Source organism: Myotis yumanensis, unplaced genomic scaffold (genome assembly GCF_028538775.1).
Source record: "Myotis yumanensis isolate MYYU_CA2020_CCGP unplaced genomic scaffold, mMyoYum1.0.hap1 SCAF_4, whole genome shotgun sequence".
In the NCBI taxonomy this organism is placed as follows: Eukaryota; Metazoa; Chordata; class Mammalia; order Chiroptera; family Vespertilionidae; genus Myotis; species Myotis yumanensis.
In genome coordinates, this window is record NW_027223755.1 from 65,796,001 (window position 1) to 65,823,771 (window position 27,771).

General features: G+C 41.6%; 1 protein-coding gene across 3 annotated transcripts in view; it reads left to right on the plus strand.

The window, feature by feature from the left end:
* Positions 1-27,771, plus strand: part of DCP2 (decapping mRNA 2) — a 95,320-nt gene that overhangs the window by 27,209 nt on the left and 40,340 nt on the right. Inside the window, exons 1-4 of one of the 3 annotated variants that reach the window (XM_070412469.1) lie at positions 7,534-7,763; positions 11,618-11,769; positions 24,435-24,562; positions 24,954-25,052. In XM_070412469.1, the coding sequence (XP_070268570.1) occupies positions 7,711-7,763; positions 11,618-11,769; positions 24,435-24,562; positions 24,954-25,052 (432 nt within the window). In that variant the 5' untranslated portion in view covers positions 7,534-7,710. Of the gene's footprint in view, positions 1-7,533; positions 7,764-11,617; positions 11,770-24,434; positions 24,563-24,953; positions 25,053-27,771 lie in introns of those variants that run through there. The other 2 variants (XM_070412470.1, XM_070412471.1) reach the window with 2 other exon arrangements.

A 27,771-nucleotide genomic window follows, 5' to 3' on the forward strand; every position in this document is an offset into this window, starting at 1 on the left:
TTTGTTAGAATGTTTCAAACTGCCAGCTCAGAGGCCGGCAAGTCAGGCGGGGAACGTTGGAGTCTGCAGTCACTGGAGCAAGCAAGCCTCATGTTCGCTTCCAGCTGCCTGGCTGCCGGCCGCCATCTTGGCTGACAGTTAATTTGCATATACTCACTGATTAGCCAATGAAAAGGGTAGCGGTCGTACGCTAATTACCATGTTTCTCTTTTATTAGTGTAGATTATGTATAGCAGGATATTGTAAAAATTAAGTTACAAAATTTTTATTAAAACATTTCTTACATACTGTTACATTGGCTGGGCCGCAAAAATATTCATTGTGGGCCACATGCGGCCCGCAGGTCTCGAGTTTGACATGCTTGTTTTAGATCTTACATATGTTTTAGAGGTAGACTGGACAAGACTCACTGATGGATTGGACATGGTAATGTGCGAGAAAGACAGGAATGTTAGGTTTACTAAGGTTCGCTGGGTGGCTAGTGGACATACCAGTTGGAATGATTTGGGCCTGAGTAACAGAAATCTGTGGTTGAAACACAAAGAAATGAATGGGTTCCTGTAAGTTCAGAGGTAAGACAGGCTCCAGGGTTCACTTAACAGCAGTAGTTCTGGAGAAGTCTGGCTCATGGTTAAACACCTATGTGTGACTGTTCGGGCCTAACTGTAGGCAATTACAAACCGTTTTACCTGGCATGCCTCCTGGGGATTAACTGCTTTTCCTTAGCAGACTTGGTGCACAGCCAGTGCATTGCATTCTCTGAAGGGCTTTGCAGTCAAGGACTTGGGCCTTTCTGACTCATATGCTTTATATATTTGCATTCCTAGCTCCAGGGCCTTTAATCCTAGGTCTCTTTATCAGAGGCCTTTGGCTGAGGTCTTTTTTAGTCTCCTCTGCTGAGCCCTTATTGCAGGGGGAGGAGTACTTTTCTACTCCTAGCTTTCGTCCGTGGGCCCTCCCTCCCTGGATCCATAAAAATGCTGGAGCCTTTTGTTCCGTGAGATGACCTCCAGTGGCCGGTATATCTGTGCTCATTCACCTGAAACCTTGATTGGTGACCTGTTCCACGGGGGAAATGAAGGGAGTTTGCTTTGTCTGGTTTTAACCTTTTGTTCATACCACTTTAGTTAGTGATTAAAAGCTTAAGGCTTTCTCATCTTTGGCTTGCCAGTTTAACCAGCTACTCTGACACCTGACAGCTCTTTCTCTCTTTTTTTATTGAATGTTACTGGGTCAGTTTTAGGGGCAGAAATAGAATGTTGGAGACTAGCTAGTTATAAGAAATATTAATCATGTTCTGTTAACTGTGATTGCTTTGTTCTTATTAAAGAAAGCACATTCTAACCTGGCGGGGAGTTGCACGTGGGACCTGAGGGCTCACCTGGAAATTCAGCCCATCCACCCAATCTGGGAGCTGCCTATTATCATGGCTGCCTATTAACAACCTTATTGCAGAAAATAGAGGCGCCAGCCCTTTGCAAAACCCCAGCCTTTTGCACCTCCCCACTACAGCCCTTTGCAAACCCTCAGCCCACGTTGCCTGTAAACTGTAACCATTATACCCATTTTGCATATCCATTCTTTTGCCGACTTCCCCATGTAATATTGGTCCTTCTACCCAATATAAGCAACTGGCTTATGGGGGTGGGGGGTGTGAAGAGCAGATTTTTGTGGATGACTTCCTGCTCTCCCATACTGCTGGCATTATTGGAATAAATGCTCATATATGATTCAACCCTGTCTGTCTCTGCTGAATTGGCTGGAGTAGTGACAGGCAGCCCGTCACATTGGTTGTATAAGTGATTAAAGGCTTAAGGCTTTCTCATCTTTGGCTTGCCGGTTTAATCAGCTACACTGACACCTGACAGGTCTCTCTCTCTGTTTATTGAATGTCATCGGGTCAGGATATGATGTCTGAACTACTGGGGACAACTCCCCATCCTCCTGAGGATAAAGGTAATAGGTGGAGTAGGACAAAGATGAAAGACCTGTAGAGAAATAGAGCCAGAGCTGTCAGGAGTTCAGCAGGGCTGAGAGAGGCCATTTAGCATGTTAAAAAATTTTTTTAGAATTCCATGACAACTTGGTTTGTTGTGCTAGAAGAAACAAACAAAATTCAACTGAGGAAATGTGATAATCTAATTAGCTTTATTAAGTGATTCATAAATTGAGTAGCATGCCAACTAGCAACTACAATGGTGCTCTGAGGGGTTGTACAAAATGGAAGGATTTTATAGGAAGAAGGGTGGGGCAAGGGAGCTATTAACAACAGGAAGGATTATTCTCAGGGCCTGACATCTTTTCTTTGGGGAAAGAATGAAAGGGTTTTAACCACACAGATTGCCTCTTCTTTCTATAGGGGTTGGAGAGGGCCCATGTGACAGATTTCCTTACTGATGCTTGACCAGAAAATTCCATTGATTAAAATTACATTTCTGGGAAAAGTTGAAGCTGAAATTAGATCCGCTATTAAATCTAGATTTGGTATCATGGGCTTTTAGTGCCAGTGATGCTATTTTAGGCCTATGTTTTCTTCCTTTAATAATTGTGAGAATTCTGACATTTGAAAAGAATTTTATACTATAATATGCTATGTAGATATTAATAATTATTATTGTGTCATTAACCCTAAAGCAGAATATCTGCTGTGAGTTTAGAAGAACTGAATTCTAGTCCTGGCTTTATTACACACAGTGATTTAATCATTTAATCTTTATAAGTTACTTAATCTTTATAAGCCTCATTAATTGATCTGCCTATCCCATATAGTCATAGAAGACTAACCACATGAAACAGCATATTTTAGAACTCTAAAGGTGTTAAACAAAATAGTTTTAATTTCCACGGCTGAAAGTCTTTTTTAAAAGGAAGGATTTACTCTGGATGGGTGACTCAGTTGGTTAGCGTCATCCATGAACCAAAGTGTTGCAGGATTGATTCTGGTCAGGGCACTTGCCTGGGTTGCAGGCTCGATCCCAGGGGGTGTACAGGAGGCTGCTGACCCATGTCTGTCTGTCTGTCTGTCTGTCTCTCTCTCCCCCTCCTCCCCTCCCTCTCCCTCTCCTTCTCCCTCTCCCTCTCCCTTCCCCTCTCTCTAAAAGCAATAAATAAGTATATATATATATTTAAGTATATTTTTATTGATATTTTACAGAGAGGAAGGGAGAGGGACAGAGAGTTAGAAACATCGATGAGAGAAAAACATTGACCAGCTGCCTCCTGCACACCTCCCACTGGGGATGTGCCCGCAACCAAGGTACATGCCCTTGACCGGTATCGAACCTGGGACCCTTCAGTCCGCAGGCCGACGCTCGGTCTACCGAGCCAAACCGGTTCTGGCAATAAGTATATATATATATATTTTTAATATATTTTATTGGTTTTCTACAGAGAGGAAGGGAGAGGGATAGAGAGCCAGAAACATCAATGAGAGAGAAACATCTGTCAGCTGCCTCCTGCACACCCCCCACTGAGGATGTGCTCGCAACCAAGGTACATGCCCTTGACCGGAATTGAACCTGAGACCTTTCAGTCCACAGGCCGATGCTCTATCCACTGAGCCAAACCGGTTAGGGCTGGATAGGAAAGTTTATGTGTAAATGAGAAGCAGAGGTTCCTGGAGTTCTGTGGTGCCTGGCTGTTCTCTCTTTTGGATAATGGGGGAAATAGCCACCTGAAAAAGAACCCAAAATCCCAGCAGATATACAGGAATGTGAGCAGTTTTTGGTCAGAGCTGGTCCACAGCCAACAACAGGTTACCTGTTCTGTTTTTTCCTCACTCTCTGGCTTCTGTCATTTTAATTTAGAACATCTCTAATTTTTTTTTCTTGTCAAAGGTTTTGATCAGCCCAACTATTTAAAACTCGTGTCAGTATTATAATTTAAGAAGCCTAGCATCTCCTTTTCCCTCAACTCCAAACTCCAATTTCTCTGCCTTTCTCTTCTGGGGCCTGTGGACAGTTGGGTTTGAGTGAGGCCTTGGGTTTTATGGAATACTTTCTCAGAGGACTGCTATAAGGGCTGCTCTATGTGCACTGGCCCAGCTCCTAGAAATGTGTGTGTGAGGAAGCAGGGGTGGGGTGGGAAGAGGCAGAAAAGTAGCTTGGACGATGCTTGCCCCTAGACATCTCTGGGACCCTTCGTCGGGGAGATTGGTTTAGCAATATGTGACAGTTTGAGGACTTCGTGGCCCCTAAGAGCTCAAAAAGGAGTTGTATAGCTGTCCCTGAGCTGGGAGACTACAAAGAGATAGTAAACAGGAAGACTCCCTCCAGGGCCTTCAGCAGGAAGCCTGGTAATCTACTTGTTTGTTTACCATTAGCCCCTTGGAGGTAAACACCTCTTTGCTTTGCACTGTTGTTTCACTGCCATCATTTAGAGAACTAAAAACCAGACTCAGAGCTCCAAGTGGACAACTAAGAAAACCTCTAAGGTGCCTCCCAGACAGACGAAAGAACTTCAGTTAGGACAGATAGAATGTGCACCCAGCAAACTAGAACTACGGAAGAGTCTCACCTTCACCCTCACCAATGCATTACACCATGCTGTCTGAATGTCCAACTGCCAGTATCTGCATTTCTCTTCCTGAGGGCTTTTTCTGGACCCAGAGCCTGCCTTGCTGCACATCTGGTAGGCTGGGGTGCAGGCCCCAGGGGCAGCCCTCAGTCAGTCAGAATGGGGAAGTTAGATTGTATCCAAATGCCTGGTCTTGGTGGTGCCAGTGACCTCCCCAGTAGCTAAGCTGTTACATTCTTTGCTTATGCCCCCCTTGCAAATCCAGAGCAATCAGGAAAACAGGTCCCGCCAGACCAGATTATGGAGAAAGGGGCAGTGACTTAATTATAGGCTATCAAGAATGTACATTAAGTTACTGGCACAGGTTCAGATTGCTAGGCCCCCCCCCCCCCCAAAAAAAGTCTTATTTTCCCCATCACTACCACCAATGGATTTTATGCACCTTCTTTACATATTCTCCTTTGATTCTAATGTATACTAGTAAAATAAGCTGCAAAACTGCTTTTCTCAGGAACATTTAAGATTTTCCTCCCCAGCTATGTTCCCAGTTTGGCTCAAATAAAGTCATAGAAATTATCTACAGACTAGAGGCCCAGTGCATGAAATTTGTGCGGGGGGAGGGGGAGGTCCCCTCAGCTCAGCCTGCTCCCTCTCCAATCTGGGACCCCTCCGGGGATGTCCGACTGCTGGTTTAGGCCCGAGCCTGGGGCCCGATCATTTAGGCCCAATTGTTAAGCCCCCCTGCCAGCCTGGTCGCCCCCAACAGCCCCCCTCTGCCAGCCTGGTTGCCCCTAACTGCCCCCCCCGCCAGCCTGGTTGCCCCTTACTGCCCCCCCCTGCCAGCCTGGTCACCCCCAATTGCCCCCCCCCCCGCCACTTGGTCACCCCCAACTGCCCCCCCCCCCCCCCCCCCCCCCGCCAGCCTGGCTGCCCCACGCAGCCTGCTGTTCAGTAGTTTGGTTGTCCCTCACTAACCCCCCTGCCAGCCTGGTCACCCCAATCAGCCTGTTTGGTTGTCTGTTCGGTTGTTTCGGATGTGATAGCTCCTGGCTCTTTATATACACTGAGTGTCCAGATTATTATGACCACCTGATATTTGTAGGCAAATTAGCTATAATTTCATGCTGAAGTTGCTAGAGGGCCAGACCATTATAAATAGGGAAGCAGGTTGTTTACTACGACAGTAGAAGAGATTTTTTTCTGAAGATATGGGTAAACAATGCGATTTAACAGCCGTTGAACGTGGGATATATTTGAATGTGAGTGGCCAGATTATTATGACCACCTGACATGGTCATAATAATCTGGCCACTCAGTGTATATAGACTTGGACATTTCTTACGTTGACACCTGAAAGGACTTTCTGTTTAGGACATTTGACCAGCTGGAAATAATGACCTACAGATACTGATGCCATGTGTTCCCAGCCAACAGCCTAGTCAGATCATCCTATAGTGAAGCTCTCAGGAAACTAGTTCCACCTACATGCTGGGAGCTTCCAATCACCCTTTATAGTACGTACCTCCAGTTTTTAGTTTCCTACTTTTAAGTATGAATGAATACAAGAATACTTCAAAGCTATTGTGGGCTCGGTTCCAGACCACTGCAATAAAGCGAATATTGTAATAAAGTGAGGCATAATCTCTTTGCTGGTGGGGATAGTCTTGTCTTCAATTTGTAAAAAAAAAAAAAGCAACACCTGTGAAGCACAATAAAGCAAAATGCAATAAAAGAAAATAAAGCATAGCTTATTTTATAGTTGAGTACCACCAGAAAGTTTCTAATATGATAGATGGAGATCAAATAATTAGCAAAATTCCAGCTGAGAGGAATATGAGACTATTCAGGAAGAAGAAAACTTTTAAAATATATTATTAATATCCTCATAGGGATAAGAAATCAATGAAGCAAGGCTATGATGCTACAACAGGGATCTGAAAGATAAAAGAGAACTCTAGAAAAGTAAAAACACTATAGGAGGGTAGGAGATAAATTTAAGAAATTCTCCAATAATTAGGAGAAAGACAAATATGGAAAACAGGTGAGTAAAATAAATGGCAATGGGACTCTAGAATAGATGTTAACAGTTTGGGCTTGATCATAGATGGTCACCTTCTTATATTTGAACAAAAAAAACCCCCAAAACTTAGGCAGTTGTACAGGCCAAGAATGGAGGCAGAGGTGCTTGGTTAGGCAGCTCTTGCACTCGTGAGGAGAAATGCGAATCTGATGTACATGTGGGCATTTGGACAGAAATGAACAGAAAGGATGGGAGAGTAAATGGAGGAACTGACTCAACTAGTGACCTAGCAGGTGTATGTGGGCCTGTGGGTCTGATGTAAAAAGAGGGAGTGGGATCTCAAATGAATTTGAGTCAATGGAGCAAGATGAGGAATGAATAATTAAGCAAGATGAAGAATGAATGAGGAGACTAGCAGATTGGAGTGCTGTGTATAGAGGTAGAATGCAGATTCCTGGGCTCAGGTTCACTATGTGTCCCATACTGGGATAAAGCCCTTGTCTTCACCTTCGGAGCTTGGTGCCCGAAGAGGGACGGAGGTGAACCACCACAAAGCTGGTGGGGGCAGCGGTGAGTGTGTATGCAGGATATCTGATAGGAGGAATCGTGAATGCACACTCGCGCGGAGCTGAACGCGCCTGCGGGGGCCCGCCCTGCCCAGGTAGGATAGCCTGCGCAATGCAGAAGGCGTGCACACCACGCCCAAGTCCCGCAGTTAGTCTCTGGCCTGTGGGGAAGCCCTCGACTTCCTGGTAGCGCAAAAGCTGCTTGGCGCGCATGCGCGTATCTACCCCAGGCTCAGTCCCAGGCGGCGGGAAGTAGGTTTTCTGAGTAGCAATTGAGCAGCTTGAAGACCACTGGAGACGACGGACCAATAAGCAAACGTCTCATTGGCTTACGCGCTCAGGCTCCCGACTCTCCAGCTTCCCATTGGGCCGTTCAAGTAGGATCGGGGCGTGGCTCCAGGGGCTCCGCCCCCGCCTCGGCCCAGCCTCAGGGGTCCTGGGCTTAAGGCACCGGACGGAAGTGAGCGGCTTTCGCCCCTTCCCCCCTCTGGTCCCTGTGAGCGCCGCCGCTGCGCTGCCCGCTCTCCGGCGAGCCGGAGTCTCCGAGCCGTACCCTCGTCCCCGGCCGCGCGGAGCCGGGATGCACTGCTCCTGCGGTGGGTCCTCATCATGGAGACGAAACGGGTGGAGATTCCCGGCAGCGTCCTGGACGATCTCTGCAGGTACCGCGGCGCCCGCGCCGTCCCGGCCCGTTTCGTCTTCTCACTGGTTTTCTCGGATTCGAGGCCCGCAGAGGCCTCCGCCCGCCCGCCCGCCGCCGTGCCCCCGCTTTCCGGCCCCAGCGTCGAGCCCTTTCCCAGGGGACCCCCCTCGGACGACACCACCCCTCTCTTTCCTCCACAGCCTCAGCCTCCCTAGTTCTCACCCCTCTTGGCGGAGCCCCGGAAGGTCCTCATTTTCTTAGTTCCCCGGTTACTTTGCTTTCCCTCGAGCGAAGGCGCTCCTCAGAAGCTTGGGTCGTTAGCGGTTTTGGGGTGCCCTCCCCACTGGCTTTTCGGGCTCTGACTCTTACTGCCCGTCCCCCTCCTCCCTCCGCCTCAGCTCCCAGTGCTGTTGGAAGACCCTGAGGTTTTAAACCTTAGAGTCCGGGTCCCGGACCTCCGCAGGGAGCAGTTTTCAGACTTCCCCTTCCCCCTGTAACGTCGTTCTGCAAATTGTGTGCAGAATTACTCCTGTTCATCCCAAAACTTACAGTTGGGAGGGAAAACAATGCCTACAGTTGGTTTCCTTTTCATCCCTTGATTATCCTTAAAGGAAGTTCTCAGCTTCAGGGTTTTAACTCCCGGCATACTTTTACAAGAGAAATTTCTTGCATTCTTCCCCTTTGTCAGCTACGATTTCAGAGAGCCAAACGTGTAACATAAACTTAAAGAAATACGTATTTCCCCCCGAAGTGAAATTTTGGGTGCAGTACTACCCCGAGTTGTCGCCAGGTGTAAGGGGGCTGTGAAATATTTTAAATTACAAGTGAGTTAAAGCTCTGATAAAATACCTTTTCAGTGACAGTTACTTTTCAGTGTATTTATGTCTACAAGTCTGACTTTTAGTAGTTGTCTCGCATTCACGCTTTTTTTTTTTTTTTAAAGTAGGAAACAACTAATATTTACGAGGTTACTACTAGGCGCCAGGTACTGAGTCCTCCCTTTAACATTTTATTTATTCCCCCAAACAACCCTATTTGGTAGATGCAGTTATTTCCATTTCCACCTGACAGACTCAGAGAGGCGGTAATTTACCCAAGCTCACATTCATCTTATTTCAGAAAATCAAGGTTTGAAATAGGCCCTTTACAGAGCTTGTGCTGTTTCTTCTACGCCAGGTGGGTGTAATAGGAAATCAAATACAGCGTTTTAAGCCTCACAAAAGAAAGGCACATGTAAATAAGTAAATAGGATAATTTTGCAACTAATAAAGAAATAATGTCACTGTATTTCTTTGGGGATGGTATGATTATAGTAGATTTGGATGAACCACTTAAAAGGCACTTATTTTCTGTAAAAAAGAAAAAAGATTTGGTGTCTGTCTGGATAAATGACTGGAAGAACATGTTCCATCTTTCTTACCTATTCCTTCAGCTTCTATCTGGATGAACCTAAAATAAAAATTAAAAATGGTAATATTTACATTTCATTTTGTAACCTTAGATGTCTGTTATACTTTTTACTATTGGTTGATTGCAAAAGCTGAACAATAATAGATAGCGTTTGTTATACAGTGTAACTATGTGCATGTTTTTCACAGTAAAGGCAAGTCTACCGTGGCTAGGGTTTTGTTTCTTTTCTGTCTGGAAACCTTGTTTTGTTTCTTTTCTATCAGACATGTGACCTTCATAAAAGGCTCTTAAAAGCATTTTCCTTTCTTATATTTTACGGATTGATCAAAATGATGCTGCCTTTTAGTTTTTTTCTTTTTTCTTTCCTTTAGTTTTTTTTCCCTTAATTCCTTCTAGCTGTTCTTGTAATGCATTTTTTGCATTGTCTGTTTTTTGGTGTTTTGCTTCATAGTTGGACTACGATTCTTTTGTATATATTTTACCCCTCTCACCCAGTACATCCAAGTTTTTATTTATTTTATTTTTCAGTTACAGTTTTACATTCAGTATTATTCTGTATTAGTTTCAAATGTACAGCATAATGGTTAGACAGTTATGTACATATCCAAAGTTTTTTGCTGTCTTTCCACCTTCCCCCATCTGCTCCTTTATTATATCCTCAATCATGCAGAAGTTCTTTTTTCCTCCAGAGTTGACCTCTTGGAGACCTCGACTCTCCTAGTCCAATCTGGACGGGTTCACTTGCCCAACAGCTAGTGTCCTAGAATTCCCTTTCACCGCGCTCCCTGGTTGTCCCTATTCTCTCTGGAACCTCATGTTTTATGCTTTCTTGGTTTTCATTCTTGTTTTGCTGGTGCACATTGTAATTTCCTTTGAGGGAGGTCATTAGGATGTAACCTAATGACCTATGACTAAAATGTGTTTCCCTTCTCACACTTCATGCTCCCACCTGATCCAGGGTCCACACTTCGAGTAACAAGGTTCTAGGAAACCAGTTTTTAAATTTATTTAATTTTTTCTTTGGCACGGCCCAGGTTTTCCTTAGATGTTGAGTGATTGTTGGTTGCCTTTTTATATTTACGGTAAGATGAGATAGTAGAGGGGCTTGTGGGTAGGCTTCTCCTGTTACGTGAGTAGATAGAAAGGTGGCTCGTATACTGGAGGGCTCTTGAGAACCAGGGTGTGTGAGTTTTGCTTTGGGGTGCCAGTACCCAAACCTATCTGCTAAAGTTAGAAAACAGCCTCTGGTGGTGTTCCCTCTTTCCCCAATCGTTTGCAGGAGAAACTTATGACAAAGGAGTAAAAGTGATGTAGACACTACATAAATAGACCTTGCTGTGGGAATTTCTAGTTAAAGATAGTAGATTGAACACAACATCTCACTAAAACAGTAAAGTTTTTAAAAAAATATATTTTTGATTTCAGAGAGGAAGGGAGAGAGAGAGTGAGATAGAAACATCAATGATGAGAGAGAATGATTGATTGGCTGCCTCCTGCACATTCCCTACTGGGGACTGAGCCCACAACCTGGTCATGTGCCCTCATCAAGAATTGAGCCATGACCTCCTGGTTCATAGGTCAACGCTCAACTTCTGAGCCACACAGGCTGGGCTGTTTTGTTTTTGAAATGTGTAAATCCACAAGGAAAGGAAGAATGGATGAAGAGGTGAGCAACAACATTTGGAAACTATAAAGCAAAAGGGAAAGTGGTATATGACTTAGTAGACATGATAGACCAAAATGCGAGACTACTGTAGTAGTGCCAGTCTACTCCAGAATCAGAGAATACTGAAAAGTGGTGAATTTATATATCTTATATACATATTAACAACCCTCTGCCCCTTCCCCCAGCTCAGCTCCCAGAATATGACAGCTTGGCCTTTACCTTCTAGGTAGGCGATTGGAAGGTTCTTCTCCAGGCATCTGACTAGCCCCATAAGGAAAGACTTAAAGATATTGACTGACATTGGAGGTTCCTCAAAGAAAGTTTGAACTAGGTTCTGCAGATGAGGCTCTTTGGGATGTTTGTAGTCTATTAAAGAACAACAGAGTATTGATTTCTGTAATTTTTTTTGTAATACTTTAAATGTGAAGATTAAGCAGCTATCAGTTTTTTCTGTTCGTATGAATGCATTTGCATATATTCTTAGAATATGTTAACAGACATGGGAGAAAATCCTAGTGAAAGTTTTCTTGTTCACCTTTAATTCATTGTTACTGAGCTCTTTAGTTTATTCCTGTATTTGTGAATAGAAGGTAAATGGCCTCTTAAAAAAAAAATCAGCTGTTGTTTTTTCCAGACTCATCTTCTCTACAGTAATTTCCCCAAATTTTGCTTTCTTGATCAGCACTGCACTCTTGGTCCCTTTTCTCTGGTGATGGGTCAGGGATGAAGCATGACCCATATGTTAAAATAAATCGTTATGGTTTGTAAATAATTTGTATATGTTTTGTTTTTGACAGCCGATTTATTTTGCATATTCCCAGCGAGGAAAGAGACAATGCCATCCGAGTATGTTTTCAGATTGAACTTGCCCATTGGTTTTACTTGGATTTCTACATGCAGAACACACCAGGATTACCTCAGTGTGGGATAAGAGACTTTGCTAAAGCTGATATCCTTTTTATTACTATAATGATTGTCTTTCTTTTTAGTAAAATATTTAGCACAAATTTTATTTTGCTCGCCCTTCAGAATGATCTATTTGATAAAACATACTTGGTTTCTAAAAATTGTCAAATGTAAATAGTAGACACATTCAGTCATGTTCTTATTTTTATGTAGAGGACCCCTTGAAATGCACACTGATGATTACAATTAAATTTTATTAATTTTTTTCTAAAATGGTTATCTTAGTTCTAGAAATCTGTGTTAGTTTCTTCTCCTTTTTTTTTGTGTGTGTGTTATTTTCTTCTTGCTGTTCAATTTAACCAGATGATCTTTAATCAGATTACTGCCTGTATGGGATAGAAATTCTTAAATAAGTATTAAATACTATGTTCAAAGCAATGTTTTTGGTTCTGTGGCAACTAACAAAGAAGTTCTTGCCTTCGAAGAAGCATTTTTTTTTTTAAATAAGATAGCAGCTTATCATAATTAGTTATAAGAATTACATGACTAAGATTATAAAAGAAGCTGTGTCACAAGGCAAAAAATTAGTGATTGCTAATGACCCTGATATTAAATGTTTTTAGAATTTTGAAAAAGGGTTAGAAAGATTTTAGACAAATTTATGTTTTTAAGGGAGTTTAGGGTTTTTAAAATAGCTAGGAATGGGGAATATGTCCCAGGTAAAGAAAATGGATTGAGCAAAATTGGAGAGTTGGAATGGAATGAGGTATATCTTGGAAGTAAGTTAATTTTTATTGAGCAGAGGGTTCTTACAGGGATACTAGTGGCCTGGTGTACAGATTCATGCACATTGAAAGGAAATTAATTAGAACAGAGGTCTCCAACCTTTTGGACCTCACGGACCACCAGTGGTCCGCAGGCCACTGGTTGGCAACTGCTGCTCCAAAGGTTTCCTTAAACCAACTGTCGTCAACCTTTCAGACCTCACGGACCACCAGTGGACCACTGGTTGGTGACCCTGAATTAGAAGGTGGCTGGTGGGGTGGGACTGGGAGAGAGGGGCCATTCATGCCCTGGAGTCAACCTCCCACAATCCCTCCCCAGGCACGATGGCTCGAAGGGCGTCTGTGGAGTGAGCAGGGGTCCCTCCAGCACGTGGGGTCCCTCGGCCTGGCCTGTGGGGATCAGGCCAAAACCAGCCCTCTGACATCCCCCAAGGGGTCCCGGAGTGCGAGAGGGCACTCTGCAAAGTTGCTGTTGTACAGGGTATGGGACCAAACGCAAGTGTGCAGTAAACCAACAACATAACCCATGGCCGAAGGTGGAATCGTGTGGCCCTGTGAGGAATTGGGCTCCCTCCTCTCTGGTTTTGGGTTTGTCACCCGAGAATCGCTGCTGCCAAGTCACTGCAGCTCGGCAGCTCCTGCATTGAGAGTCTGCCCCCTGGTGGTTAGTGCGTGTCATACCTATTGGACGGTTGCTTAGTCTTTTATACATATAGATTTGCTATACAAACAGTCCTCGGGTTACGTCAGACTCGACATATGTTGTTTCGTTTTGTACGTCATTTCATTTTGTACTTCGTTTCGTTTTGTACGTTTTATTTTGTCCATCATTTCGTTTTGTACATCCTTTGGTGGTTACATCGCCATCTCCCATTTATAAAAAAAAAAAGTTGCGTCATTTCGACATGTACATATGTGCTTTATGTTTTTTATTATTTACCACAAGTAAAGGTCAGGAATTGTTATCTTTTAAATATTTTTTACTGTTTAACTTTATTACTGCTATGTATGCGCTCCATGTGAGTGAGGTAGGTGCTTATGTAGGTGGGTTCTGACTTGCGGTGAAAATTGCGTTACATTGTGCCGTAGGAACGGATCTCCGATGTAACCTGAGAACCTACTGTATATAGATAATAGAAGATATGAATGGACAGTATATTGGGGGGTTTATGCATTCTTAAATCTTGAGACAAAGTAGTTTGCATTTTATTCTGTAGGTCATTGTTTTTAACCATAAATCATGTGGTCAAATGGAATTGTACTCAACAAGTTCACTGTACCACATTAGAGTTGAAATAGGGATAGGTGACCTAAAATAACCCTCATACACACCTCCTTATAATTTTTCTTGAGCCCCATGAAATAAGGAACCCCAAAGGGCTCTGCAGAAAATGGATGAATACTGTTTGTTTTAGATAACTGTTTAGGATGTTATTGCAGGGCTAAAGAATATTACTCAGATCATTTGAAAATGATAATCAAGAAGACTTATTTGACAGGATAGATTGAACCATAGAGTGGACTGTTCAAATTACTTGAGCTATGGAGCAATAAGGTCCTGTACCATAGCAGAGAGACTACCAAGGAAAGGCTACAGAGACATTTCAGTGGGAGAAATGATTAAGCTATTTTACTGATTAAATATGGGGAAGTAAATGAGGAATCAAATAGAAATAGAAATACTATTGAGCGAAATAGAAATACTATTGAGCGCTGTCTTAGTTAAAGGCGTGGTGATAGGTTTTCTGGAGAAATTACAGAAAACTTTGCTTTTAAGAAGCTATAATCCAATTATAGAAACATCAAAATAGTCAACTCTTAGAGATTTTGGTCTACTCTGCATAGACTTGGGGTTCTACCAAAGTAACTCTATACTTTGGGATTCTGGATAAAATTTTGTGTGTGTATGCACATGAGTTTAAAGCTTTCCATGCTGTTTAAAAAAAATCGAAAACCTGCTTTAGTTATGTTTCTTTAAATTCATTTATATGTGGAGAAAAAACTGTCATTGCTAACATAGTAGATTTGATTAAATAACAGTGCTTACTCTGTGCCAGGCATTATGCCGTGAACAAGGTAGATTCAGTCCCTGTCTTCAAGAAGATGAGAGGGAGACAGGAAAGGAAATGATTACAGTGCAGTATGGTAAGTTATGATAGGGTAGTAAAGGGCTCCGTAGGAACAGAGGAGAGGAATACTCAGCCTAGACTTGGAGGTAAATAAAAGTTTTCTTTGGAGGAAGTGGTTTGTGTGAGAAAGCTCTATGTGAAAAGGTGAAAAGAGTTAATGTGACTGGGTTTTAGAGTACTAGTAAATGGTGTGGGACAAGAGATGATGCTGGAGAGTAAATCAGGGCTAAAGCTTGTAAGGGTCTTTTATTTAAACAAACGATCTTTTATTTTGGAAAAAGACTTCAACTTATAGAGAAATTGAAAGAGTATTACAGTGAACTACCATCATGCCCTTCTTATATACTGACCCATTGCTAGCATTTTGCCACATTGGCTTTTTTTCTCTCTATGGGTGTTTTGAAAGACAACTCTGTAATAGTGAGAATGATTTGGAGGAAGGTGAGATGCAGTTTCACTAATTTACAAATTAGAAATGGAAACCTGTGATAGAAGTGAGTAGAAGAGGTTAAATTTGAGTGATATTTAGGAGGTAAAATTATTGTTAACTTGGATATCTCAGGAGAGGTGGAAGAAAAATAACAAGGATGGTACTGAGGTTTCTGGTTTGAGCATTTGCTATTCCATTTGTAGAAAAATAAAGGAAAGGAAATTTTATGACGGAATGATGGGCTCAGTTATGGACAATTGGTTTGTGGTACCTATGGGATATTGAAGTAGAGAGACTGCATAGAATTAAAGTTTTATTATTTTTAATCCTCACTGGAGCATATTTTTTCCATTGATTTTTTAAAAAATATGTATTTTCATTAATTTCAGAGAGGAAGGGAAAGGGAGAGAAAGAAACATCAATGAGAGAGAATGGCCCTTGACTGGAATCAAACCCGGGACCCTTCATTCCACAGGCCAATGCTCTATCCACTGAGCCAAACTGGCTTTGGCTGCATTGATTTTTAGAGGGAGGGAAAGAAAGAAAGAAAAAGAAAGAAAAACATCAATGTGAAAGAGACATATCGATTGGTTGCCTCCCATAGTTGCTCCGACAGGGCCAGTGATTGAACCTGCAACCGAAGTATGTGCCCTTAACCGGGAATCGAACCTGAGTCTCTGGTCTCTGGGTTGATGCTCTAACCACTGAGCAACTGGCCAGGGCTGGCATGATTTCTGGATGCAGATTCCTTGGGTTAGCATTACTAGCCATGCAGCCTTGGGCAGATTTTGATGCTTTTCTGTGCCTCTGTTTTATGTAAATTGTGGATGGTTTTAGGATTTTTCTTCAGTAAGTACTGAGCAATGTGAGTATAGTATTAGGTATTCTGGATTTGTTCCTGGGTTGAGGTTTTGCCAAGGAGCTATCTTCAGAGAACAGTGGGGCAAAGGAATTTTGGATATTGCTAAGAGATTAAAGTGATGGGCCATGTTGTTTAGGGAAGAAAATAAAAGGTGGAGGGTGCTAATTCAGAGAAAGGAAAATAGCCAAAGGTTAATGTAGAATAACCATATAGTGTGAGTAATTAAAACATTTTATGTGGTAAAAAGTTATGGTAAAGATCTTTTATTTTAATCAAACTGCCAGAATAGTTCTAGTGATGGCAAGGTCCAGATGTTGCTGTGGGAAATGGGCCTGGAAATGGAATGGATCTGAAGGACAAGGAATATAAGAAACTGAGGCTAGACTTTGAGACAAGTTGTCCATTAGGAAATGGATATCATCTAAGATAATGATAAGGTATTATTTATACCTAAAGCAGATTTTTCATGTTTTTGCAAAAAAAAAGTTAAGAGTAGAAAAAGAATGTAAAAAAAAAAATCACTGAATTGTTAAAAAAGAGAAATGTATGTAGTAAAAGTGGACTTGCTTAAAATTCTTACATTCGTTATCTAATCCATGTAACCTTTTTTCCTCTTAGAATTACTGTGTAAAGCCCGTTACTCCAGATTTAAGACCCAAAATAATTTGATTTGGGAGTTAAGAAAATCAGACTGTAGTCAAGTAAGAATTTTAGTAAAAATTAGAAATGATAATTAACAGTTATTCAGTATATGTTATGGGGTTTTCAAATTAAATATCCCATTAAATAGCACTTAAAATTTTTTTTCACTCCATTGTATAAATTGAATTGCTTTTATTACTATTAAGTATGACGGAGCATTGAAGAGTTGTGAGTGGGAAAATGGTTGTTATTTTGGATTGGGTTCTGTTACTTGCTAATTGTATGGACTTGAGGCAAGTACTTAACGGGTTCCTTTTAGTGTTAATTTCAAGTGTCTATCTTGAATTTGGTCATTTCACTTATTTTGTGTGATTCTGGAGTAGGAAAAAATGGATAAATGAAGAGTGTAAATAGTTTACAAAATTAAGTCAGTTGATGCACTTTTTTTTGCTAACCCTTTTTTGTTATTTATTTTTCAAATACATTTTATTGATTTTTTAAAAAAAATATTTTTATTGATTTTAAAGAGGAAGGAAGAGGGAAAGAGAGATAGAAACATCAATGATGAGATCGGATCATTGATTGGCTGCCTCCTGCACGCCCCACACTGGGGATCAAGCCCACAACCCAGGCATGTGCCCTTGACTGGGAATCGAACCTGGGACCTTTCAGTCCGCAGGCTGATGCTCTATCCACTGAGCAAAGCCAGCTAGGGCCATTTTACTGATTTTTTACAGAGAGGAAGGGAGAGGGACAGAGAGTCAGAAACATCGATGAGAGAGAAACATCTATCAGCCACCTCCTGCACACCTCCTACTGGGGATGTGCCCGCAACCAAGGTACATGCCCTTGACTGGAATCGAACCTGGGACCTTTCAGTCCGCAGGCCGACGCTCTTGATAATACTGCTTTGTGGAGGCACTGATGCACCTTGAAATGATTAGGAATGTTGTAGGGAGAAGGAAGAGAAAGAAAAACTGTACAAGTACCTGGTCTCTGAACTATTGGGCATTATCTCTATTCCTGAGGTATTTCTCTATTTTTTTAAAAACATTTTTATTGATTTCAGAGAGAAAGGGAGAGGGAGAGAGAGATAGAAAAATAATGAGAGAGAATCATTGGTTGCCTCCAGCACTCCCCCCCAGCCCGCCCCACTGGGGATCAAGCCCACAACTCAGGCATGTGCCCTGACCAGGAATTTAACTGTGACCTCCTGGTTCATAGGTCGATGTTCAGCCACTGAGCCACGCTGGTTGGGCTATGTTTTTCTCAATGGTTACGTTTTTTTTTTTTTTTACTATTTAAATTCGTTATTGTTTAAAGTATTACATATGTCTCCTTTTCCTCCCATTGACCTCTCCCCAGCAGCTTCCACCCCTGAGTACATGCCCTCACCCTCCTACTGTCTGTGTCCATTGGTTGTGCTGATATGCATGCATACAAGTCCTTTGGTTGATCTCTCTCTTTTTTTTAAAGTAGCTTCTTTTTTTAAAAATTTTTTATTAATTTTTTTTTTTTTTTTTTTTTTTACAGAGAGGAAGGGAGAAGGATAGAGAGTTAGAAACATCGATGAGAGAGAAACATCGATCAGCTGCCTCCTGCACACCCCCTACTGGGGATGTACCCGCAACCAAGGTACATGCCCTTGGCCAGAATCGAACCTGGGACCCTTCAGTCTGCAGGCCGATGCTCTCTCTATCCACTGAGCCAAACCGGCTAGGGCAGTAGCTTCTTTTTAAAAATTCTTAAAGCATGTAATTTCTCACCTGTCGCTTTCTACCTGGTGCTGTGTGTATGTATACATCTGTAGCATTCCTATTCTTTTTTTTTCTCTCTTGAAATTATCGTGTTTTTTTTTTTTTTTCTTGATTTTTTTTTTACAGAGAGGAAGGGAGAGGGATAGAGAGTTAGAAACATCCATGAGAGAGAAACATCGATCAGCTGCCTCCTGCACACCCCCTACTGGGGATGTGCCTGCAACCAAGGTACATGCCCTTGACCGGAATCGAACCTGGGACCCTTGAGTCCCCAGGCTGACGCTCTATCCACTGAGCCAAACCGGCTAGGGTGTGTTTTTTTTTTTTAAATTAAATCTTTATTGTTAAGATTATTACAGTTGTTCCTCTTTTTTTCCCACCATAGCTCTCCTCCACCCAGTTCCCACCCCACCCTCTGCCCTTACCCCTCCCACTGTCCTCATCCATAGGTGTACGATTTTTGTCCAGTCTCTTCCTGCACCCCCATACCCCTTTCCACCCCAAAATTGTCAGTCCACTCCCTTTCCATGCCCCTGGTTCTATTATATTCAGCAGTTTACTCTGTTCATCAGATTTTTTATTCACTTGATTTTTAGATTCACTTGTTGATAGATATGTATTTGCTGTTCATAATTTTTATCTTTACCTTTTTCTTCTTAAAGAATACCTTTCAGCATTTCATGTAATGCTGATTTGGTGGTGATGAACTCCTTTAGCTTTTTCTTATCTGTGAAGCTCTTTATCTGACCTTCAATTCTGAATGATAGCTTTGCTGGGTAGACTAATCTTGGTTGTAGGTTCTTGGTATTCATCACTTTGAATATTTCTTGCCACTCCCTTCTGGCCTGCAAAGTTTCTGTTGAGAAATCAGCTGACAGTCGTATGGGTACTCCCTTGTAGGGAACTGACATTTTTCTCTTGCTGCTTTTAAGATTCTCTCTTTGTCCTTTGCTCTTGGCATTTTAATTATGATGTGTCTTGGTGTGGTCCTCTTTGGATTCCTTTTGTTTGGGGTTCTCTGCGTTTCCTGGACTTGTAAGTCCAGGTAGGGTAAGTTTTCTGTCATTATTTCTTCAAATAGGTTTTCAATATCTTGCCCTCTCTCTTCTTCTGGCACCCCTATAATTCAGATGTTGGTCTGCTTGATGTTGTCCCAGAGGCTCCTTACACTATCTTCATATTTTTGGATTCTTTTTGCTTTTCCGGTTGGGTATTTTTTGTTTCTTCGTATTTTAAATCTTTGACTTGATTCTTGGGATCTTCTTGTCTGCTGTTGGAACTCTGTATATTATTCTTTATTTCAGTCAGCGTATGCTTAATTTCTAGTTGGTCTTTTTTCATATCCTCCAGGGTCTCACTAAATTTATCGGCTTTCCAGAAAATTCTTGAAAAACCTTATAACCGTGGCTTTGAACTCTATATCCAGTCGTTTTCTTTCCTCCATTTCTGTCATTTGTGACCTGTTTCTTTGTCTTCGCATTTTTTATGCTTCCCTGTGTTGGTAGAGTGGCTTTGTGTGCTAGGTGTCCTATAGGGCCCAGTGGCTCAGCCTCCCCATTTACCTGAGGTGGACACTCTTGGTGCACCCCTTTGTGGGCTTTGTGCACAGTCTTGTTGTAGTCAAGCCTTGATTGTTGTAGTTATCACTGGGAGGAATTGACCTCCAGGCCAATTGGCTGTGAGAATCAGCTGTGTCTGCAGTGGGAGAACTTCTGTGCTGAAGACACCCTTCTGGGGCAAGACTTGCTTCAGTGGGGCTTTGGTGCTCACTGAGTCTGCCCCCTGAGTGTGTCCCTTATGGATCTGAGGAGTTGTAATCTGTATGGTCCCACTCTGACCACTGGGTACACTGGCTCTTGGATCTAAGGAGGTGCTAATTTAGCCTCTGCCTGAGGCTACCCAGCAGGAGCTACGAAGAGATCTGCAGATTCCCCTTCCTTTTTGGGGGTTTGGAGGTGCCCAGATGAGGCCCAGCTGTGAAGCAATGCAAGCTGCTGTGGGGCCTTGGGCCTTCTCTTGGAAGTTCTGGGTCTGTCTGGCCCACCTGCAATTTGTTAGGTAATTTTCAGATTGCAAAGGGCCAGGGCATTCATATGCAAAAGCCTCTGCCTCAGCCTGGGTGGGGCGGGGTCTCAGGGAATCAACAGGGCAAAGCAAGCAGCTATGGCTGATCCTCAGCCCTGCCCTAAGGGTTCCCGTGTCTCAGTGTCCCGGTAATTGCTGCAAGCACCTTTGAGAGAAAGCCGCCCTCGAGTTCCGAGTTCTGCCCGATGCCAGACAGTCCAGTTTCTCCCCATATGAGTCCTGGGTCCCCAGAGACTTCCTGGAACTGGAGTTCAGAGCAGTCGGGAGCTTGTGACTCCCTCCTGATTCAAAAAGACAGCTGTGTCCTCAGGTGCCAGCCCCTTCCCGCACTCTCGAGGCTCCGTACCTTTGCACTTTACTTCCGCAGCTCCTCTGAGTCTCAGTGTGCTTTTCTCTTTCCTTCTAGTTGTAGAATTTCCACTCAGCCAGCCTTCCTGTAGTTCTGGATGATGTCCGTTTTGTCTTTTCGTTGTATTTTTGAAGTTGTTGGTTCCTTTCTGGTTGATCTCTTAACCTACCCTTGTACCCACCCTCTCCTGTCTTCCCTCTGAGGTTTGGTGGTCTGTCCATGCTTCTATGTCTTTTCTTTTTTTTTTGTCTTTTCTATTTTCATCAGTTTATGTTATTCATTATATTCCACAAATGAGTGAGATCATGTGATATTTATCTTTCTCCGACTGACTGGTTACATTTTTAATGAAAAAAATCAATTTATTTAAAATTTGTGGTGACTTTAAAGCATAAAGAATTTTACTAAACATAGAAAGCCAGACTTTTATTGGAATATAACTTTCAGAACCTGTGCAGAAGCATAGGGCTTCATGAAATAGGTGATGTGTCCAAACTTTATCCCTTTTTCCCCCTCCGCAAATGAAGATATGGGATAATTATATTGAGATTAACCTACTGCCTGTCTTAATTACAAAGTTGTCAGATATGGTTGACTTCTTTGGGCTTTTTGAGGGCCCCTTTAGTTGTTATTACAAGTGTAAAACCAAAACGAAATTTAAAATATAAAATTGTGGAACTCAAAAAATTTATTTTCATAAAATGAATTTATTGGTATGTTTTTCTTTAAACCAAACAACCAGTCACAATATGAATATAATGCTGGCTTCTTTGAGGGTGTTTTGACATGCCTGTAAGTACCAGTTTTTCTATCACTGTTTGTTATGAAACCTTTCTTTCTACATTATGTTGGGACATCACTTGATCCTTATGCATCATTTGCTTATTAGATTTCTTCTGTTTTTAGTTCCCAAAGCAGTTAAAGTGTTGTTAGTATCCATATGATCTCTGAGATCAAGTGATTGTACTTCATATGTTATTATCCAAAATGATGGCAAATATGCTAATGTTGCATGTTTCTAGATTAACATCAAGATGAAAACTGAAACCTGCCTTAGCTGGTTTGGTTCAGTGGATAGAGCATCAGCCTGTGTACTAAAGGGTCCCAGGTTCGATTCTTGTCAAGGGCACATGCCTGGGTTGTGGGCTTGATCCCCAGAAGGGGGCTTGCAGGATGCAGCCAATCAATGATTCTCTTTCATCATTGATGTTTCTATCTCTCTCTCCCTCTCCTTTTCTGAAATCAATAAAAATATATTAAAAAAAACCCAGAAACCTGGCTGGTATGGCTCAGTGGTTGAGCGCCGATCCATTTCACCAAGAGGTCACTGGTTCGATTCCCAGTCAGGGCACATGCCTGGTGGGGGGACATGCAGGAGGCAGTCGATTGATATTTTTTCTCATTGATGTTTCTCTCCCTCTCCTTCTCTGTAAAAATTAATAAAAATCCTTAAACAGATGCAAACAGATTCTGGAGGTTTTCATAGAGGACTTGAGGACTCTTAAGAATATGTCTTTGGTTTGAGAAATAGTATCATAAGTTATCATTTCCCCAATAACACTTTTCACAATAACAGTGTTATAATGATGAGGCATTTGACAGCATGGAGTAATGAAAGCCTGTGTATATACAGGATGGGGCAAAAGTAGGTTTACAGTTGTTCGTATGGAAAATCTATATGTAAAAGCCTAAGTGTCCGTTCTACTGTTGACAGGTAGTTATGACGTGCACTGACCACCAGGCAGACGCTCAATGTAGGAGCTGCCATGACGCACACTGGCCATTTAAAAAGAAATGGTACCGTGGACCTGGTGCCGACAAATGAACACTCAGCTTCCCCCAAGTAGGACTTAAGTCCTGCCACCACCCCGGAGTGACAGCCCACCAAATCGCAGGCAACGCCTCCAAGACCCCCATTGCTCAAAATGCTACTCACAGTCCAGCCCAGCCCGGAAATGGTCGCTGTGGGCACCGGGTAATGACTTCACGTAGCAATGTCCGGCTTCCTCCTCTTAGCGACTAGCCTCCTTGGAGTTTCTTCAGCCCAGGAACACAACTTGCTTTATAGCCAAGTGCAAACATTTTATATTTTAACAAAATGTCTGTGAAGTGTTTTCACATGCCTCATCTCATTTGATCCTCACCTAAGTCCTGGAGTAGGTAGATAGGAGACTCACTAGAATCCTATTTTCATTAGCCAGAAAATGGAGACTTAGAAAGTTTAGAAACTTAACCCAACTGAAAAGAAGTAAGAACTGGTGGAATTTAAAAATGACTTCAGGTTTTCTCACTGCACAGAATATAGTCAAACACTGCTACAGTTAAATATTTTACTCTTTGTTCTCCCTGCTTGTTCTACAATAATCTGCTTTGTGTTGATATTTACTGCTGTGTTGCTGACAATTATTTGAAAGAGAAATTGGGGTGCATCACTGGGCTGGAGAAAGTTTAGCTAAATCAGAAAGCAGTTCTAATTAAGCAAGTTTATTCTATATATATAAAAGGCTAAGTTGACTCGTGCATGCGAGATACATCTAAAGCTCTCGCTGGTGCCAATTGCATGCATGTGTTTCTATCTGTCATTGTTGATCGTGAATTTGGTTGACACTTCTATTATAGAGAAAGGGCGAATAGTGTTATTAAAATATTTCTTCTAATTTCCTTTTATTTATTTTTATTTTTTAAATATATTTTATTGATTTTTTACAGAGAGGAAGCATCGATGAGAGAGAAACATTGATCAGCTGCCTCCTGAACACCCTCTACTGGGGATGTGCATGCAACCAAGGTACATGCCCTTGACCGGAATCGAACCTGGGACCCTTGAGTCCGCAGGCGGACGCTCTATTCACTGAGCCAAACTGGTCAGGGCTAATTAATTTCCTTTTAATGTGCACGAATCCATGCACGGGAATATAGTAATACAATAATTAATAACTCAAAAATAAACTACGTGTTTTGTGTACTCACAACTGTAAATCTACTTTTGCCCCATCCTGTACTGTGCAGGTTTAAGTTTTATTTACTTTAAAAAAAAAATTATTTTACTCTGCCCTGTTTTTGGGAGGGAGCATGCCCGATTTCTTTTGAAACAGGCTATCTTTTATTTAATACCCAGATTTACCTTTCTTTATAATCCTTAGTAAATCTTTGTCTTAATCTTTTTAATTGTAAAAGCAATACATGCACATGGTAAATAAACACAGTATGTAGAGTAGTATACTTCATCCCTAATTCTACTTCCACAGTTAACCACTTTAACTTGTTCTGACAGTTTCTACCTCTTACTACCAGTATGTGTACTGTATTTGTTTTTTGCTATTCACTTCAGTGTCTGTTGACTCCTGATATGATGAATTTGACTCACTTAATGAGAAGTATTTGAGGTGTTCATATGGTCCTGAATTTATTTATGTTAACTTAGGGATCCAGGACTGAGTATCCAAAGCTTACTTAATTAGTGTCTAGGCTAATGCACACGTTAACAATGACGTGTTCAAGAGAAAACAAATGTAAAATAACAAAAGCAAGAGGTGGTTAAACTTAAGTGAGGTGAAAATTTGAGTAATTTCCTAGAAAATACACAGATGATTTAAGTAGGTCTCTTTCTGTATATATGTGCTCAGGCTTTATTAGGGAAGAAAGTAACTTCCTTAACACTATGTATACTCTTCAGTCATTGTCCGTTTTTGCTGCCTCAAGGCGAAGATGTGGAAAAAGTTTTGGATGAATGGAAGGAGTATAAAATGGGAGTGCCAACATACGGCGCAATTATTCTTGATGAGACACTTGAAAATGTGAGTGTAATAAAACGAAAGATTTTTAGTGAAAAAAACATAATTTTTATAAATGTTTGAAATTGGTTTTTTAAAAAATATATTAGATTTTTAGTGCTAAAAGGTCAAATTTTGCAAATTTTGTCTGCATTCTGTCTTAATATTTTATACTTGTTACAGTATGGCTTATTGCAAAGAAGTGCCCTTTCATTGTTGAAATACTTTAAAATGGGCAGAATGCCTTTCTTCATGCTAGTGGTATATCCAGAATCATGGGAGATAATGAAAAGCAAGTACTGTATCAAATTACTGGTGATAAGTTACCTGAAGGAAGGAGAAAAACACCTTTGCTTTTAGAAAGGAGAGTGGGAAAGCAAGACAAGTTTTATTTCTGTCTCTGCTTGTTTTGTAGGTACTACTGGTTCAGGGATACCTAGCAAAATCGGGCTGGGGATTTCCAAAAGGAAAAGTAAATAAAGAAGAAGCTCCTCATGATTGTGCTGCTAGAGAGGTGAGTTACAACTGTTGCTTCTTTTGTTCACATCTTTCTGTCATTTACTCTTATTTGTTTCTATTTTCTTTCATTGTCTATTATCTCTGTAACTCTTGTGGGGAGGGATATGATTTCTTCTGACTTTCCTTTTAGAATTGGATTTGCAATTAGTAAAACATTTTGGTTCATTTTGTCTTTTTTTTTTTTTTTTTTTTTTATCTTGGCTTTCAGACAAGGCACAACTTGAGCTTTTCTAAGAAACTGACATTTGTTGTTCAAAATCCACTCTACCTTCCCACTACCTGTAGGATAAAGTTTAATTCTTTAAGTATTGCCACTCCCTCCCTTACTCCAACACAAAACTTAGCCTTCCTAAATTTGTTTTTATTACAGTCAAAAGGATTTATTGTTTGTTCCTTGAATTTGACTGGTTTGTCTCAGCCTTAAACTTTTGCTTTTATTTTTTCCCTACCTCTCTTCTTCCCGACTTTTCAAATCCTATCTAGGTACCTTTCTAGACCTGGCTCAATTTATCCTTTTTTTTTTTTTTTTCTGAAGTACTGTCACCAACTAGTTCTATACCCAGGAACTGACCTTTTTTTTAAAAATATATTTTATTGATTTTTTACAGAGAGGAAGGGAGAAGGATAGAGAGTTGGAAACATCTATGAGAGAGAAACATTGATCAGCTGCCTCCTGCACACCTCCTACTGGAGATGTGCCCTCAACTAAGGTACATGCCCTTGACCGGAATTGAACCTGGGACCTTTCAGTCCACAGGCCGACGCTCTGTCCACTGAGCCAAACTGGTTAGGGCCAGGAACTGACCTTTTTATTTGTAAGATGAGGTTTAGCATGGATAGTTTCTAAAGTTTATTCTTACTTAAAATTCTATTTTTAAATCTAACGAGCCAGCTCTATCTCACAGTAGTCTCTGAATTATAATAGCACTTGTCTTTATCTTTTGCTTGGCATTAGTTATGTAGTACCTTGTGACAGATTGTTTACTGTGTTCTTATTTATCAATTCCTTATCGTTTATCATCATTATTATTTTTGATTCAGTATTTTCCTGCATCACTGTTCATGTCCTGGTTTAAGTTTGGGTATAATTATTTGTGAGGGATACCAGTTAACATTTTTATAAACCACCAGTAATTATTTATCATACAAAAATCATTAGTGGTTATTTACTTTGGAGTAGGATGTGAGAAACAATTAAAAATGCTACATTTTAAATTCATCATGAAATAGCTTATTTAAGCAGGTATTTGCAACAGCTTATAGACAAAGCCATTATATACAAGTAAGTGAAAGATTATGCACGCCCCTTAAAAAATTGAAAGCTGTTTAGGAAGCAGATGAGGAATTGTCACATTCCTTCTTGTTTCTGTGTGTGTGTGTGTGTGTGTGTGTGTGTTATGTGCTATTGAGTTGGCTCTAGCTCTTGACGACTCAGAATGATCGATACCTACAATGTTCTGTCCTCAACAGCCTTGCTCAGCTCCGGAAGACTTATTCTGATGGCTTCTTTTATGGAGTCAGTCCATCTTATATTTGGTCTTCCTGTTTTCCTGCTGCCTTCTATTCCCAGCATAATTGGGCTTTTCCAAAGAAACCTGCCTTCTCATGATGGCAGGAGATGCATTGGAGCACTTGTAAAAGTCTTCCCTTTTAGTCTTCCAACTCTGTAGTCCTCTTACTTCTGAAGAAGGACAAAATAGGAACCATAGCATCTTACTTAGAGGAATTGATCTGTAGCCCTGTTCATGGAGTTAGACTTATGGCAGAGACAGTTGTCATGAGGTTCTGAAAAGACACTACATTAACTGGGATAACAAATTTAAGCTAAATGGAGTGAGCTCAGCTCAGCTGTCTCTGCAATTGAGTCTTGGGAGAAATTGGAGGAAATCAGATACCAACACTTGTAAAACTGAAGTACCCTGGACCCAAGAGGTCTATCTGCATCTACCACTAGAACCCTCTCTGTGAGGAGTGTTACGCACTACTAGAGGCTCAGTACACAAAATTCGTGCACTCGGGGCTGGGGGTGGGGTGGGGGCCCCCTCAGCCCGGCCTGTGCCCTCTCACAGTCCAGGAGTCCTTGGGGGACATCCTTAGTGCTGCTGCAGAGGCAAAAGGGGTTCCCGCCACCACCACTGTGCTTGCCAGCCTTCTGGCTGAGTGGCACTCCCCCTGTGGGAGCTCACTGACCACCAGGGGGCAGCTCCTGCATTGAGCGTCTGACCCCTGGTGGTCAGTGAGTGTCATAGCAACCCGTTCTGCCGTTTGGTCGACTTGCATATTAGCCTTTTATTATATAGGATATTGGAAAGAATCAGGATGATGCAGAAATAGGATATTTGCGGTAAGAGAGAGACAGTTAACCTGTGAACTGAGGCACCCAGTTTTCACTTTGCTTTATCTTGTTCTCTGCTCTGGGATACTAACATAAAAGGTGGTCCTGTTGATGTGGTACTAATTTCAGTAATGACTATAGATTACCATAATTTGTAAGAAAGTAAATAAAATTTATTCTTAGGGCATGGGGAATGGGAGAATGGAGTGTGGATGATAAGATCTAAGAGAATCTTGTGGGGAGGGATACAACCATTATGGGAGGTTATTTCCATTTTACAGGTAAAGAACTGAAACTGAGCAGTTTATTAATGTGCCTAAGTTCACACAGTTAGTAAGCAGAAGACTGGGCATGTAAAACCCTGGTAATTGGGTTCTGG